An 18,575-nucleotide genomic window follows, 5' to 3' on the forward strand; every position below is an offset into this window, starting at 1 on the left:
TGACCCCTAGGGTATTAAGAATTTTTCTGTCAATCTATTTGGAGTGGAAATTTCTGAATGTAACCTTCAAGTGAGCAGCAGGGAACAACTGCTTGAAGTGGAATTCAGGATTGGGGGGTACAAAGTGTACAACAAGGCATTGGAGCATGATGTCTATGCTTGAAGCAAGAAAGAAAATTGCAATTTAACATGCCAGAAAGACATGAAAAGTGGAATGTAAGTAAGATTGCATATTAAGGACTCAACTTGTGTGCTCGAAAAAACACAATAGAAGAAAAACATATTTTCTAAATGTAAAGGCAGCCACAATGGTATAACTGTGCTGTGGTAATGAGCATAGAAGTAGAGCACCATGCTCCTGCGGCATGAGTATGAGGAAGATATTATTGTGTTCCTAATGTGCAGTTTAGCTGTGTTGAAACTATCCAAAATGCATCTTAAATGGCCATGTACTGCACACACATTTCATTGTTGTCTTCACTTGTGAGTTTTCGAGATCCATCTTGTTCCAATAATAATTGCAATTCACTTACAGTGGGTCATTGAGTATGTTTACATGGACACCAATAATCCAATGTTAATACAATTAAGACAATACTCTGATTAAGAGTAAACAGGGAATTTTGATTAATTTAATCCCATTCAGGGCATAATCAAACTAAACAGAAATCAGATTTAGACATGTGGAGTATGCCATATTTTAGTTGCATTATTGAAGTGCAGTGCAGGAAATGTAAACACCTTAACCAAACTAGTGTGTTCGTGCTCTAAACTCGCGGTTATTGAAGGCAAAACTCACAGTAAATTTAGCCAAATGCGAGTTTGCCAAGGCAACTGTGTTCTATTTGGGAAGGGAAGTAGGGCATGGTTATGTGCGTCCTTTGAAAGAGAAAGTACGGGCAATTGAGGGGTTCCCCGTCCCATCTACAAAAAAAGATTTATTGCGTTTTTTGGGGAATGGCGGGGTATTATGAAGGGTTTTGCTCAAACTTTTCTTTTGTAGTATAGCCCCATTAACTAATTGATTAAAAGTGCCTGTTCATTGATTTTACCATCTTTATCATCCCCGCCGCATATCAGTATGTTAACTCCACAACAAATACTTCAAATAATCATTGGTAAAGTTCTTACTGTAGTATTTCTCACAATCTTACATGAGATTTGCTTCCCTCATGTCTGACACTGTGCTGTTTATCTGATGATATTAAAGATTTAATGCGTTTTTTGGGGAATGGCGGGGTATTATGAAGGGTTTTGCTCAAACTTTTCTTTTGTAGTAGCCCCATTAACTAATTTATTAAAAATGCCTGTTCTGTTTGTTTGGTCCTCGGGTTGCCAGCAAGCATTTGACAATGTAAAACTTCTGCTTTCCTCTGATCCAGTTCTTGTTGCGCCGCAGTTTGATAAGCCGTCTATTATCCAGGTGGATGCGAGTCAGATCGGGGCGGGTGCAGTTCTTTTGCAAACTGGGCTGGATGGTGTGGACCAACCAGTTTGTTATTTCTCAAGGAAATTTAACTCCTACCAGGTAAACTACTCTGTTACTGAGAAAGAGACAGACACTTGCTTTAATATGTGCTCTCCAGTATTTTGAAGTTTATGTTAGATGTGGTTCTTAAGTTGTTGGCCTTTCAGATCATAATCCGTTAATTTTTCTACATACACTGAAAAGTCCTAGCCAGAGATTGATGCGGTGGGTTTTTCTTTTACAACCCTATAACTTTCTAATTAAACACATAAGGGGCACGGACAATGTGTTTGCTGACTGTTTGTCTCGAGCTTATTCTGTGTGATGTGATTGTTTGAGTGGGTGAGAAAGTTTCTTGTGTGATGGTAATCTTGTTTTGTTTGTTCTTCTCCTAAAATACTTTCAGGATCCGGTTTGCTGGGGGAGAGAAGATGGGGCAAGGGTATGCCAAACTTTAGCTTTACCTGACACTCTACCATCCCAAAGAATTTTTGTAAGCAGTACTAATGTTTTAAGGTTTAGAGAGAGAGAAAAAAGGGAAAGGAGATGGTTTGAAATTGAAGAGAAGAGCAATTATTGGTATTGTTTGTGGCATATATGGGGGGGGGGGGGGGGTATTGGGGGATGGTAGGTTTCATGTGGGACCTGTTTGGTGGGTGGGTCATCTCACCTGAGACCCATTATGTGGTGCCTATCAACTTGTTAATGCCTGATTTATACTTCTGCATCAAGTGACCGGCGTAACCCACGGCGCAGGCAACGCGCTTGGCTGTGCATTTATACTTCTGCGCGCTGTCTCTGTTGGTTTGCATTAACACTTCCGAAACGCTAGTTGGCAGTGAGGTGTAAATGTTCCTCTGTGTCGAGTTTCTTTGCTGCTTTTTTGCTTTTCCTGAACACTTCCGAGATGTACAAGTGGCTCAAATTCGCTCATTTTGAGGCAGGAACCGGCGGACGTGCAGCAACTTTAACTATGTGGTAAACACAAAACAAAACTTTCCATCCGGAGCTCCTTCACGGGACTCCACACTTGTAAACAATAGCTACATTGGGTTCGCACCATTCGCGCGGCTCTCGGTCCCGCCCCGACTCGTCAGCGCTACCAAGCCAACCAATCACAGAGCTTGAGCTACGCGTTGTTGCGACGTGTAGTTACATTTTTTGAGAGGTGCACGTCAGCGACGCCGACGGCCACGGTGAAGGGCTATGCGTCAGCGCCGTAGCATACGCCAGTGTTTGACGCAGAAGTATAAATCAGCCTTAAGTGGTGACGTGTTGGTGACGTATGTTGTACTGTTTCCGGGTCCAAGCCGCCACTAATTTGAGTTGAGAAATTATTCGTTTATGATTACTTTTTATTCATATCACACATTAAAGTTAATCTTATATAATCTCATAGCGTACACAACAATCTCTGGGCTTGCTGTATCACAAATACCGAAATTGTAACAATTTATAAAAAAATGAATTACTTTCTGGCCATCGGATATTAGGCATGGACATATATATTGTGATTTGTGATTTTTAAAAGTATTAAATCGATTTGTAAACATTTATTATTATCATTTCATGAGTCTCCCCATACAGTTGAATAGAGCACTTGGACCCGGCGTGATGTCACACTTAACAAGTGGGATAAAGAATCCAACATATGACATGAGAGGAGAGCTTGATTAGCCGGACCTCCCTGCCTGGCGTTTTTTATTTATTTTAGTTTGTTTTAAATCATGAGCTCAGTTCACTACCATTCACATGCTTTTCATAACTGACTTTCATTTATACTGACTTTAATTAATTTTATTACTTTTGTTAGTTATGTTTTTGCTAAATTTATTTAAGATTTTTCTTTTCAATTTACCTGGTCCCACTGTCTCTCTAATGTTACAATTTTAAGCCAGTTTTAACATCGTTAATGTTGTTGTCAACGTCAAAGGGCAGAGGATCGCGAGCACAAAACGCATATAAATTGGTAAAGTAAGAATATTGGATGCAATATCTGAATTGCCTCAAAGATTTAACCTGAGAGATACATTACAAGCACTGATCTATAACAGAAGTGTTCACAAGCCACGCACAGCAGTTACAAGTTACAACACACAATTAAATACATATTTTGCAAACTACAGAAAACGAGACAACCATTTTAATCAAAAACTTACAGGATCTGGAGGAAGAAGAAACTGGTCCATATAAATTGTGTGACAGTTATTGACTAAGTCCCATACATAAGTAGTCTTTGCTGATGCGTCCTTTAATAACAAATGGCTGGCAAATCCCATGCTGCAGTGTAGGTTATTGTATTAGACATCAGAAAAAGGACAGGAACAAACACAGCACATGGTATACTGTGGTATTGTTGTGAAAACGAACTTTGACCCTTTATTCTCTACAGCCTCATGTCTGGCCATCTCTCAGTGATACTGTACTGATCTTCATGTCATGATCAATCCTATGATTCCTCAAAGGTGCAGTCACGTTTTACCAGATCCATCACTTTATATTTGGCGATGTACCGTATCAAAGTTGACGCATCCAGGCAAAAGTTCTGAACAAAGAACAAATCATTCAGCTGACTCTGAGTCACCTCAAAAGAATCAATAGTTTGAACACGTTGCACTTTCAGATTTAAACCTCAGCTGGATGTTTTCATTCACTTAGTTACACACTGCATGGATGGTAATTTTCAAAAACTCATAAAAGAGGATCTTTAAGTCCCCAGTATACTTCAAAATAACTTGAAGAACAAAGTGAAATGACATAATTTCAAACAAAATCCATCCAAATGAAGTTCATTTTGGCAGTTCGAAATAGCTCACCAAAGCAAACTTTTTGTGAAGATTGGATTGACTCCTTGACGTGACGATTACACATTCCGTAACAATTACACACTCTGTGATGATTACACAATCAGTAGGTGTGCTCTGAACTCTGAAAAGCTCTGAAGATTTTTGACATGCAATTGATCCATATCTCAAATCCACAGAGGTCAAGCAGGAGAACATCATCCATAATAACAAAACCAACATTAATACACTGGCGATTCCAGTAGCAGAGCTGATGTGAATGTATCAAATTACAAATAATTCCAGTTAAATACAAACTTCCTTTATAAATTATGCAAGACTTATGAAATCATGTCAAAAATAGCCTACCTATTTGATGCAAGAATATATAATTGTGCTGTTTGATTCAGAGAGGAAGAAAATGTTAAGTAATTTTGTTTTCTTTTAGAACAATTGATGTCTTGTGATTCTTTGTATTCGAACTCTCTGACTAATATGCATCAATAAAACAGTTAAATTAAAAAGTACCCTAACTAAAACTCCATTATATATCACTGATGACATACTGTGACAACTTTAAAAAATACAACCTATAGATAGTAATATGTGCAACTATTTTGTTCAGAAATCTAGTCACCAAACTGTACATTATTCATTCATTCATTCATTCATTCAATTATTTTCTATACGGCTTAGTCCTTTTTTTCATCAGGGGTCGCCAAAGTGGAATGAACCGAAAACTTATCCAGCATATGTTTTGCGCAGCGGATACCCTTCAAGCTGCAACCCATCAAAGGCAAACACCCGTACACTCTTATTTACTCACATACACTAAGAACAATTTAGCTCACCCATATCACTTATAGCACATGTCTTCGGACTGTGTGGGAAACCGGAGCACCCGGTTAAGTTGCAGATTGTTCTATGTGACTTAATATGTTTAATTACTACTTTACAAAATATTTACAGCAAAAAAAAATTAAAACTGAATTTTTTTATTAAAGACTTGGTAAATATTATTTAATTTGAGAATTTGCCCCTGTACTTTGCCTCTGTGTGTTGTTTTTATTATTTAATTATTATTTTTATTAATTTTACTTGTTTATTATTGTACTTGATGTCATCCAAGTGGTTAATATGTTTGTATTGTTAAAACACAATAATAATAAACAATACATATATATATATATATATATATATATATATATATATATATATATATATATATATATATATATATATATATATATATATATATATATATATATATATATATATATAAAATGAATTACCATTCATTACCATTGGTCGTACGTCACCTTACGTGATTATTATTCATTAGTCAGCCTTCACCATAGTAGTATTGGTACGTTCGTGGGCGGGCTATATGCATACAGTAGAATAGTCCGCAGATTAGAAGCTCAGATTGTGATTTCTAAACTAAACAATCAACACAGATCAAATATATAAGGCGAAATGGAGGATATAAAGTCTGAGGAGACGAATGTGGCGGAGCAGAAAGTGAGTATATTTGAAGATTATGACATCAAACCGTTGCAGTCTTAGGAGATATGAGCTTCTCTGCTATAAAACAGTATTTACCGACTCGGATAAATTCACATAGCATCGATAACACACTGGTTAAAAAGCGATCTTCCTATAAACCCTGCTTTATTACCACTGGCGGATTTGATGTTAGCTTTATGTTCTGTCTTTCTGGTACATCTGAATGTAACGTTAATTCAAAGCTCTGCTGCTACAGATGTGTTAAGGCCTTTTATGACCAATACTCTGATAGAATATTAAAATGACCATCTCTATTACATTTCCTGATAGATAAAGTGGAGAAAATGTATGGGTTGAAATTTGGCTATTAATAATGTTGCTGTTAGTTTGTCTTGTTCCAGATAGGGTTGTGATGTTAGCTAACCATTAGCATGCGAAGCTAAGTTTACTGGTGCAAAGCCATCAGTATCGTTATATTAACTACAATTTCTCTGTCTATGTATACGTAAGCTGAGGGAAGTCAGTGTAGATTGACAAAGATTTTATAATCATGAAATTCTTACACGACATACAATGAATAAAACAGCACCATCATTTCATTCAAAATAATCAATACACTTCGATATTGAAATTAAAGCTCAGTTACATAAAAAGTAATCTCTAGACTAAGATTTGAGAACTGTGGCGATTACGAATATCCCATATTTCTGTTACAGTTAACTATATTAACTAAGTTTTATTAGACTGTAATACTTCAGTTCTACCCCTGTAAGAAACTTTTGTTCTCTTGATACCTTTAGATTTTATTTATTAATCTTTCTAAAACATCTAAACATCTAGTTTTACTTTTGGAAATAACTAAATCTGATTCTTGCCATTATATATTAGCCATAGTTGTTGAGAATATCAGTGCTAAGACTGTCAATAACTATGTTTCCATACATGAATTTTATATAGGCTGTTACACAATAGTCCACCAAATTGTTATTATATATAAATTTTTTTATTTTTAGCAATAAAATTTATAGATAGATGAGAATGTCCAACTGAATTTTTGTCGCTTCATATTTACATTCAAAGCTAATTTAAAATTAGTCTTTGGATGTCTGTTGTCCTATTTTATGTGGCTATTAACCTAAAATACAATCTTTTTATAAAATAGCCCACGTTGTCCGGCAAGCAGGGGAGCAAAGTATTTTTTTACCCAAATAGAAAATGTTTTTTGAAGTGTACATGTACAGTATGAAGTAATATTATGTGTTTGTTAGCAGAAAGTTGCTGGGAAACTTGAGGCACATGTATTCAAAAAAAGCAGGAAAAAGAAATGCATTCGGTCAATTTAACCATTGTACTGTAGCCAATACTAGCCATCCAAGGTAGAAATTAGGGCTGTACAATATATTGTTTGAGCATCGATATCGCAATTTGTGCATCTGCAATAGTCACATTGCAAGATATGCAATGTTGAGTTATGAATATAGATGACCAGAATCCACAGGTCAAAACGTGAGATTTGTGGAGACACTGCAGAATTTAACCATTATACAGTAAAAGTTTAAACGCTTTTAAAGGCCTATGTGAACATTTTAAGAGTTTAAAGCATTTAAGACAACATAAAGAGGATAAAAAAAGACATTTTATTGAATTATATATGAAGTCTATGCAATTCTCTTTTACTGTACATTTGATTTTTCAATTTCTGTACCCGAATACTGTTAGACACTCCCAAGAAAAACAACACACAGTTTATTTCACTTGAATATTTGCTCCATTGTGTTTATTTATGACTGTAGTTTGTTTGTTATATGTATATAATAAATTACATCAAATAAATTTATATTCAAACTAAAGAGCCCCTATTATACAATAAAAGGGTTATATTTTGGTTTTAAGGGTCTCCAACAACAGGCTGATATGCATGCAAGGTCAAAATACACTTTCATTGTCTTGTAATGTGCATTTTTTTTTACCTAATTATCCCAGCGACTCTCATATGAAATGTTTAGCGATTCATTTGTTCCCAAACCCCTCCTTAGCGCGAAGCTAATCTGCGCTGATTGGACCGATGACAGCCTGTTGCGATTGGTCGACAGCGAAATGCCCACCACGGCTTATCAACAATATTGAAGTAGTCAGACTGCAGAGTGTATGTGTGAGGCAACACTCCTGTTTTTCCTGGGAGTTTCCCTGTATTTCAAACCCGTCTCCATCCACCGACCCACCCATTTTGTTATTTATCCCGGAAAACACCCGTAATCTCAACACAGCGTGTTCAGCGCAAATGTCAAATCTAACACTGTACACATCATCGCCAAAGTAGCTCGCCTTTAAGTTTACACTAAAACTGCGGCTTATAACAAAGATCGGTATTGCGCCGGTGGTCATCGCGAGAATCCTGCTCTTCCAGCTCATATATTGGGTCAGCTGACTCACCTGCTTTCCACAAACACAGAAAAATTAAGATCAGCTCATAACGAGACTGAGCATTTAAAATGACACACACTGAAATCAAAACATTTAAAGAGTGATAGAAGTGAGACTTTTCTTACTTTCTTTTGTCTGTTCTTTCTTGAGATGTATATCATATTTCTATTTAGTTACTGATGACTGTTTTGCAGCTTTCAGCATTGAATCGAATGATTTTTTATAATCTTTCGTTTGTTTTGTAGCCAAAATATTATTTATTAAACTGACATGCATATAAAAACAATAGCACAAAATCAATATTTTTTACTGCAATGCTTAATTTTTTTGATGCAAACCATTTTTTCATAAAGTAACAGACTTTTTATAGCAGATAACTTACATTCAAGCACATTCAAAGCAGCATCATAATGAGAAATGTAATTCATTGTTACTATTATTGTCATTTTCATCATTATTAATATTCTATAATTATTAGACATGCATTTTGGAATTATTGCACAAATATCAAGTCATCTCAGCATTAGTTAGATAGTTGTTTTTGGTTTTTGTTAGTCCTAATGTTGTTTTCAAATACAATATATCCCTTAAAATAAAATTTGCAGTGGTGCTCATTCATTTTTAGTGGGTGCTCCTAAATTTTTTCTGGTGCTCCTAAATATTTGAAGTTGGGAGCACTACCAAGTAAAAAGTAAATTTCGAGCCCTGATCAATATATCAACTTATTGTGCAATACATAGACATGACTTCGATCATTTCGGTGAAGCATATATATCGTCCATCGTGTGTACATAAAAATGAAATGTCTTCAACATTTTAGCTGATTGGTTAGCTTTTGTCATCTCATCCTATCTCCATTGGAGGCGTCAGCGAATTCAGGGTTCAACTCTTTAACAAACAATGCTTACTAAAAGGTAAACAAAAGGTGATTTTTCACATTATCCTGAAAACCTCTGACAGCTTTAGTAGACGGTGAAGTTCCAGTAAAGTGACCATTCAGAAAAAACGTTAAAGCCACTTTACAAGCACATTTACATGTCGTTTTTGTCACTTTAATGTGTTGACTATTTATATGCTGTATAATCATATAAACACAGACATAAACTGGTCTTAAAATGGCAGTAAAAACACTTATTGTTATCATGTATATCAAAATATTTGCACAACAAAAATTACTAATTGTAACATTCCTAATTACAAGCATGTTTGATATCTTCTGACTATTTGTAACTGAAGTGCAATCGTTTCATCATTTCACATTTATACTTTGGAATAACTTCTTAGCGTGTCTGAGAAAAAAATTAAATGGTGCCAATATGGCTCAAATGTATTGCTGTTAAAAGCGTGATTTTTTTTTTTTTTTTCCTCAGGATGAGGAGAATAAGATCTGTCTAGAGAAAATGGAGGAAGCCAAACTGAAGGCCAAATATCCACACCTGGGTAATAAACCCGGAGGGTCCGATCTCCTCAGAAAACGACTGCAGAAGGGGGTGAGATCCATTAACACTCTCTCTCTTTCTATCCTTATTGGTGGGATGATGGTTTTATACTGTAAAGATGTGCAAGTTGTGTTAGGCCCAGGACACACAGCATGCCAACACCAAACATCCATGAAACCCAACTGTGTAGTTGCCTCACGTTGGGCTGTGTCTGGACCAAACACACGAAACGCATAAAAGCCAACTTAAACTAGAGCTGCCTTTTGAGCCTATACAGGTGTCTTTTCACTCTGTGGGAGGGAGTGATCTGTTTTCTTGTTCCACTGTGAAGAAAATCTAAAACGGTGTATGGAAAGCATCGTCAATGCACCGTGATGCACCGAGATATCATATTAAACCGAATCGATGGCATGATAATCGTAACCGAACCAAACCGTGAGACCAGTGTAGGTTCACAGCTCTATAAACAAAGCAGCATATAATGTAGGGCAGAACAATAAGGCATGCGATTGTCCTGCGCATTATTCTATAAAGCTGGCTTCTATATGGGCTTCTGCTGTAAGTGTCAGTGAAAGACTGTCCAGCAAACACGCACGCAGTGAAATTGAGCACAGTTTCTTCGTTTTTAAGTTGTTTTTAAGTAGATTGTTGTACATACTCGCGCTCGCCTCCCTTCGCCATAGTAAGCTACCGCGACATGGCGCATATGAGATAAATGACGTCAGTACATAATAACTGGTTATGATTATTACTGAACCAATACCGAATTGTCCGTGTCTGCACCGTGGTGCACCGTAGAAACAATTAATTTTGACACCCCTAACACAAAGCCATATTTCATATTTACATATTTCTTGGGATTTCATCATGCAAATGATGAGTTAAATCGCAAATAATCTTTCTGTTTGCGTTCCTTCTCAGTGAATTACAGCCTTTTGTATTAAATGTTGCTTATGTTAAACCAGAACGCACGTGCAAATACCACATTTAATAATGTTTTTACTGAAAACTTGCTTCATAGTTTCAGTCAAGTGTTTGAAATGGGTCCTTCTGTGAAATTAGGGCTGGCCGATAGTTTGATAACGATAATTATCACAATATATATTTTTCCGATAAAACGATTATGACAATAATTAATAATCACAATAAGTGTTTGAAAATATTTAGCAGGGCTAGACAATAATTCGATATCAATATATATATCGTGGTACATTTTTTTTTCAATAACAGCGATATGAGTTTTAAACCCATTTCTGATGTTTCGATATATATATATATATATATATATATATATATATATATATATATATATATATATATATATATATATATATATATATTTTTTTTTTTTTTTTTAATTATATGTATAATAACTTGTATATAATCATTTGTTGCTGAATAATGTGCAGTGCTTAGCCGTCAAAAAGAGCGTGATGTCACTTGCGTGATGACGTACATCACAGACATGCGCTGTCAGCACTCAGCAGTTGGTTAAGCTCCATCGCAAAAAGTTTTAGCTACAAAATGAGTGCCCTGAATACAGAATGTGAATGAACAAGCTTCCACAAGTAGGAATGCAGATGAAATAGTTGATAAGAGAGGAAAGACTAATGCAGTGGTGTGGAAGTGGATCGGCTTTTTAAGTTCCGATAAACGTATAGTTTCGGTGCTCTGCACAATTTGCCGGAGAGTGGTGCCGACTAGCATCGGGAACACATCAAATCTGTTCCACCATTTGAAGCAGTTCCACCCGATTAAACATATTGAGAGTCAGAAGTTGAGGCATTATAAAAGTTTAAGCCAACCTCCCTGACACTGAAACCAGCGGTGTCAGAAAAGAAGGCAATGAAGCAAACACAGATGCTATGAGGCACCTTGTAGGATTCAAATCAAACTTCGCTTATCAACACATACATAAAACACATGACCTGCATATACACCTATTCTATTTAATGTTCAAAACTTGTATGAAACTTGCACATTTACATATAAACTTGATGCATGCATACACCCACATACACACCCCAAACATACATACGTACGATCCTCACATAAACACCTAAATTAACACTCACATTATCACTTTTTAATATTGTCCATATCGATATCGGGAATATATAATATCGACTGTAATTAAGAAATATATTGTGATCTAAATTTTTACCATGTCGTCCAGCCCTAATATTTTCGCACTATGTGTAATGCTGCACAGGCATTTTGCAGCCTGCCCTTCCGGATGCCGCATGCAGTAGCCTACAAGTTTACAGTCATACAGTGTTAGTTGCACTTGAAGGAGTAAGAAAAAAATAAGGTAAAAAAAAGTCACTTGACATTGATGACAAGAAACATCTCTACACTCAGTAGTCTGGAGCTACTTAGTTTTTTGCAATCCGACACAAAACAGAGCAATGTGCACTGCAAACAGCGCAGACGACTCTTGCCATTAAAAGCAGGCAACACCACAAACCCGTTTCATTAATTAAAACAATGCCACTCTTATAAAGATGCTAAGAAATTACAGACCCAAACAAGTGTTGGTGAACCAGCGCAACTACCCAGCAGAGTTTTATGTCATCATTTTCAAAAGCCATGCCTTACAAGAAAAAACTCCAGTCATAAGAGCAACAAATAATAACTGGCAGGAGATAGATTTTTCAGATGAATCATCTGTTGAACTGCATCCCCATCACAAATACTGCAGAAGACCTATTGAAACCCACATAGACCCAAGATTCTCATTGAAATCAGTCAAGTTTGGTGAAAAAAAAAGTCATGGTTTGGGGTTTTATTCAGTATTCAGTGAGAGATCTGCAGAGTGGATTTCAACATTAACAGCCTGAGGTATCAAGACATTTGTGCTGCTCATTGCATTAAAAACCACAGGAGAGAGCAAAATCTTTACCAGGATAGAACTCCTTGTCATACTTCAGCATCCACATCAAACTTCCTGAAAGCAAAGAAGGTCAAGGTGCTCCAGGATTGGCCAGCCTAGTCACAAGACATGAACATGATTGAGCATGTCTGGGGTAAGATGAAGGAGGGGGCATTGATAATGATTCCAAAGTGTCTTGATGAACTCTGGGAGTCCTGCAAGAACACTTTCTTTGCCAATCCAGATGACTTTTCTGAATGAGTCATTGCAGAGATGTATGGATGCAGTCCTCCAAGCTCATGGGAGTAATACACAATATTAATTCCTTTTCCACTACACTATGACTTTATATTCTATACTGTACATTAGTGAAGTTTATTTATAAACAAATTTCAAGAGGATCACATGCTTATGATTGTTCAACTGTTCCAGCTTTAGCTAATGACTAATTATCCTATCAGACGATCCTTAACTAACTATAAATAACCAGACTTTTCTCATCTCAATATCTTCGTCTTGAAGAACCCCCACCCAACCCTCCTTTCCCTCCTTTCAAAAGGGCGACACCTTGGCCAGTGATTAGCGCTGTTGCCTCACAGCAAGAATGCCCCTGGTTTAATTCCTTTCCAAACCAGGCGACATTTTTGAGTTTTGCTTCTTCCGTGATCGCTTGGCTTTTCCCCGGATCCTCCCACAGTTTAAAAACAAGCACACTACACATTTAATCCAAAACATTTTAGCCAAACTCTTGAGTATACCTTTTCAGCATCCATATCTGACACTTAGCTACAATAAGCAGGAGGGGGAGTCATCAAGATCTACCTGAGCTCAAACTCCCCTCTCGCCTTGCAACGGGAGGGAGCCCAGGGCTCGAGGATCCTATAAGCTAAGGGCTCTCTCCCGGGACAGCACGCCTCACTAGCTCTATTATCAATCATCAGCTAAGTATGAACTCTTGAATTTCTGTTAGGTGACAAGACTTTTGTCTCACCAAAGGCAGACCTTACTGTCCTAATTAATTAATTAAAAATCAAGGCATGATCATATTTTATTTTGGTAAAATAAATGTAATCTAGAGGTCTTTGCCTTTTATATAAGCCACTTCTGATACCGAATGATCAACTAGAAGTCAAGTTATTATTTGTTGTTCCTAATACTTGATAGGCAAAAAGACTTTTGTCAGGTAGTGTATAGTGTTAACAGATAGTTTCTCTGGATTTATTTTTTACTGCAAATAAATCCATATTCAATTCAATTCAATTCAGCTTTATTTGTATAGCGCTTTTACAATGTAGATTGTGTCAAAGCAGCTTCACATAAATGGTCATAGTAACTGGAACAGTGTGGTTCAGTAACTGGAACAGTGTGGTTCAGGTTTTAGTGTTTAAGTTCAGTTCAGTTTAGCTCAGTTCAGTGTGATTTAATCATTACTGAGAGTTCAAACACTGAAGAGCCAATTCATCGATGCGTAGCTCTACCAATCCTGAACCATGCGAGGCAGTGGCAACAGCGGAGAGGGAAAAAAAAACTTCACCTGATGGGAGTGAAGAATAAAAACCTTGAGAGAACCAGACTCAGTTGGGCACGACCATTTTAATTTCTCCGCTGGCCAAAAGTCTTGTGCAGAACTTCATTCCATAATGCTAGAGTCTCATAAAACTCTTCTCCACCGCTTTCTTTTCCAGCCAAAGTACTTTGACTCGGGTGACTACAACATGGCGAAGGCCAAAATCAAGAACAAGCAGCTTCCAGCAGCGCAGACGGAGAAGGCCGAGATCACCGGAGACCATATCCCCACTCCTCAGGACCTCCCGCAGAGGAAAACCTCTCTGGTGGCCAGCAAACTGGCTGGCTGATACCTGCTGCTGTCCTTCCCTCCACACTCCCACTTCCTGTCTCTTCATCCATATTTCTCTCTGATCCTGCATTCCTGCCCTCGTCCTCTCTCTTGTTTCCTGTCCTCTGAAAACACACTGAATATTCAAGGGTTGCAGATGTTCCAGAGCTGTACTGCCGCACTGTGAGATGGGCTGGGTCGTGGCTCCAAAGGGGGGTGAAGTTCTCAAAGGTCGTCTGGTATTTTTCATGTGTTGTAGTGTGTAGTCGAAAGTGTACATATTTACTAGTGAGGGCAAACAGCATTTTAGAAGATGTTTTGCATTTTAAAAACTGTAACCATTCCTGAATTGCCCACTGCTTAGAGGACAAGGTCTCCCAGAAATGAAAATTCTGATGTTATTTACTCTACTTAAAAGGAGATGTTTAGTGGAATGTCCAAGCTGCTCTGTTTCAAACAAAGTCTGTCGAAGAAAAGGGCTGAAGAGTCTTCTAGACTTGATGTACAGTAGGTTTGTGTGGGATATAAGGATATTTAAGTAATTCCCTAGCATCATCTCTGTTTGCGTTCAGTTCAAATACAATAAAGTGGTGTGCTGCAGTCAAGTCATGAGAAATGCAGCAATCATTGACTTTCGGACCATAAAAACATCAGACCAAGTATGAGTATGTACAATTGTAAATGAGATTACAGTGAGGTGCTATTAGATAACATTAGTATTAGTTGTCCTCAGGATGTCAGTCCTGATCTACTCATTATAATTAATGAAGCTGCTTTCATCTTACTTTCATCTTGTTGTTTATGATGAGAAAATTCACGAGTGTGTAAAATTCAGTCAGCAAACATTCAACAAAATATCAGTGTTTTTAACGTGTTCAATTTAAAGTCACTGCATTCTTATTGGCTGTTTTGTTTTATGTAAAAACAAATGCTGCAAATTGATACTTCTCATTCATTTTCACAGGCTAGTTCCAATTTCGACAGCCATAATAATTTAGCTTTATTCCATTTTCGTTTTAAATTTGTGCAAATTTTGTCATTGTTTTTGTGGCAGACCGACCCCTGTTCCTCATGATTTACTTTGCCAAACTACGATCGCTTTGTTTGATCTGCCAAATTAGTGATTTACAGTTCAATGTGATTTATTGACAAAAAACAATTTGCATACAATTAATCAGAGCATCCATAATTGCAGTATTTCTTAACATTAGCTCATTTTATCACAAATCTTGCATTGTTACAATATTTAGAGCCATGTTAAAATGGGGCCCATTTCAGTAAGGAGGTACCGACTCTAGGTTTACACTTGAACACAGAGTTGACTTACTCTGAGATGGGAAACTCAGTCTTTTCAGTTTCAGATCAGCTGAAGTTAGTTCAATCAACTCCGAGATTGGAGCTTCTCTACTTGACAAAGTTAAAACACTTGACAAATAGTCTGTTTTTTGATTTGCATTAAGATTATTTTTAATTCCTCAAGGATAGATAATTTTACTTAAGCCAAATGCATTTAATTTGAATGCCCTCAGCAAATAAAAATAAAGCAGGTCGCACACCAGAAGTGCCGCTCGGCAACACGCCGCGTAGGGCCACGCACCGCCAGGCATTTTAGAATTCTAAACATAGGTTTCTATCAGGGTACACACACCGGTGCCACAAGTCGGCGGCTGTTGGCGGTGCCACCAATTTACCAGGCACATGTTAGACTTGTCGTTTTCAAGGACTCATTTTCAGATATTATCGCAAACTTAACCACATTTATGCAGACACTGCAACAGTGGCATTTTCAAAAACTTCTACTTTTAAAACGGATAAATCTGAAAATGGGTTACAAAGACTTGTTTTCGGGTGTTTACGCAGACACGACAACAGTGGCATTTTCAGATTTGTGTGTTTTCAAAGACTCCTTTTCAGGTATTTATGTGAACATGACTATGGTCGTGTTATTCAAAAATGCCTTCTTTTTAACCCGTTTTCACATTCATTTGATATCAAAGACTCCTTTTCGAGTGTTTATGCAAACACGACAATGGTGATATTTAAAAAAAAAAACTTTGTAACCATTTCAGATTGATGTTTTTCAAGGACTTGTTTTCGGGTGTTTATGCGGACAACAGTGACATTTTTAAAAATGTTCTACTCTGTAATTATTTTCAGATTTGTGTTTGCAAAGACTCGTTTTTGGGTGTTTGCGGGGACATAAAACGGCGGCATTTTCAAAAACTAAGATTAATGCGTTTTCAATCTCACAATCTCACTTTCGGGTTATTATGTGGACATGACAACGGTGGCATTTTCAAAACTTCTACTTTGTAACTCGTTTTCAGATTTATTTGTTTTCAAAGACTCTCGCTTTCATGTTTACACAAACACAACAATGTTGACGTTTCAAAAACTACCTTGTAACTATTTTCAGATTTGTGTATTCAAAGACTCGTTTTTGGGTGTCTACGTAGACACGTCAAAAGTGGCGTTTTTAAAAGCTTCTACTTTGTAACCCGTTTTCAGATTTATGTGTTTTCAAAGACTTTTGTTTTGGGGTTTTTAATGCGGACACGACAATGGTTACATCTTCAAAAATGTCTACTTAATAACCGTTTTCAAATTTATGTGTTTTCAGTCCCAAAAACAAAATTGGCCTGTGAACAAAAAGACATATTGGATGAAAACATTGACTTGTTAAACAGCCCCTAAATATCTAATATAATTTTCATATAAAGTAATACCGTCTTGATGTAAGTGCTGTGCTTTTTCTTCATATTTGTACTTGAAATACGATAAAATATCTAAAAAGTTTTTTGCGGCATGCATGATGGAATGTAGTACTTAAACATTGCTTGCCCATTTAAAAGGGAGAGAAGACTGAGAGAAACTCGGGGTTTACCAAAGAAAGCCTGCTTCTGACCAGTTAACCTACCTTGTAACTGACTATGAACTGAATATGAGTTACCTCCCTAGTTTTAGAAATGGGTTTGACTTACTCTGCTTTCTTAAATTTGACACGTCCCATTCTGAAACACAAAAACTAGAGTTTCCCTGATTTCAGTGTTAACATACTCAAGAGTTTTCACTTTACCTTCTTTCTGAAATCCCCTGATCACACTAATAATTGTAACAATAATGATAAAGATTGTATTAAAAGTCATTCATTTTACAGTAACTGTCCACATACCACTATAACGGTACAGAGGAACAATGTTGGAAACCATTTCGGCTTCTTTAAAACACAGAAACCACCATACTTCAGAATCATTGCCAAACCGAAGTTCCCAAAACTAGCTATTTTAAAGGGCGTTTTGCGTTAAAGGGTACAATAAATTGGCATTTTTTATTTTACTTCAATGATTGTTGGCGCATTTAATTAATGTGGTCGTTCCATTGTGTGAAAGGAATGCAGCTTAAATATAAGATCTCCAAAAAAAAAAGTCATATATGTGTTGTGGATATCTCAGAGAGACTTTAAAGTGAGTAAATTTGACCAGAATTTTCATTTTGGGATGAACCTTTCCATAATTATGGACTTGAGTGCTTGAACTGATTGTGGATTGAAAGTAACCTCTAATAATGTGGTTGATCTGCACCCTGTTTCTTTCATGAGAATGCTTGTCTCTCTTTTTTTTTGGTCATGTTTCAGCTTTAAGTGGAGGACACTCGATTCGTCATGTTTGATAGCATGTAATGCAGGTCTCTGAGGCTGCTGTCATCTTGCCTTGTATCATAGAGCTTAAAGCCTTACAATGATGTAGTGCCAATGCACAGATTGGCAAGCAGTTCTAGAACGCCACACGTACCTTTTTCATACATCACTTGGGTCTGGATGTAGACACCGGGCAGTAAGGAGGCTTCTCTACCTTCTGGTGTGTAATAAACTCCACGAGATCTCCTGTACATTGTCTTCTATGCAGAGGAGGGAGACGGTTGTCTGTCGGCTCCTCACACACACATCGTCGCACTACAGTCAATTGTCCACGGTTTGCATGAGCATAGACTGTGGCCGCTTTTGAGCCATTTTGACTTGTAAATAAAATAGTTTTACAAACCTTCTGTGCTTTTGAGTCGATTTTTGTCATCTATCTCAACCACAAAAGAATGCTTTGAGGATTGCTATTAGACATCGTGTTCGCCATTTGTAATTTTTTTTTAACTACCAGAGCATTAGCAGACTATCATGCTAATCTTTTAAAAATAAATTTAGACAAATTTGGTTCTATTTTATTTGTTTATTTATTTTTTGTTTCTGATGTGT

General features: G+C 36.9%; 1 protein-coding gene and 1 long non-coding RNA gene across 3 annotated transcripts in view; one reads left to right on the forward strand and one right to left on the reverse strand.

Moving 5' to 3' along the window:
* The first annotated feature begins 5,607 nt into the window (after nucleotides 1-5,607).
* Nucleotides 5,608-18,367, forward strand: arpp19a (cAMP regulated phosphoprotein 19a). Of its 2 annotated transcripts, none has more exons than XR_015514221.1 (3): nucleotides 5,608-5,772; nucleotides 9,552-10,664; nucleotides 11,797-11,917. XR_015514221.1 is itself a non-coding variant. In NM_200630.1 (3 exon segments), coding segments are annotated over 3 exon segments (336 nt in total). In that variant the 5' UTR covers nucleotides 5,674-5,727; the 3' UTR covers nucleotides 14,349-18,367.
* The window catches only part of LOC147839797 (uncharacterized), a 516,604-nt gene continuing 505,681 nt past the window's right edge, over nucleotides 7,653-18,575 (reverse strand). Inside the window, exon 3 of the long non-coding RNA XR_015515218.1 lies at nucleotides 7,653-7,745. This is a non-coding gene — a long non-coding RNA (uncharacterized LOC147839797). The remainder of the gene's footprint in view (nucleotides 7,746-18,575) is intronic.

This window comes from Danio rerio, chromosome 18 (genome assembly GCF_052040795.2).
Source record: "Danio rerio strain M-AB ecotype USA chromosome 18, GRCz13ab, whole genome shotgun sequence".
Classification (NCBI taxonomy): Eukaryota; Metazoa; Chordata; class Actinopteri; order Cypriniformes; family Danionidae; genus Danio; species Danio rerio.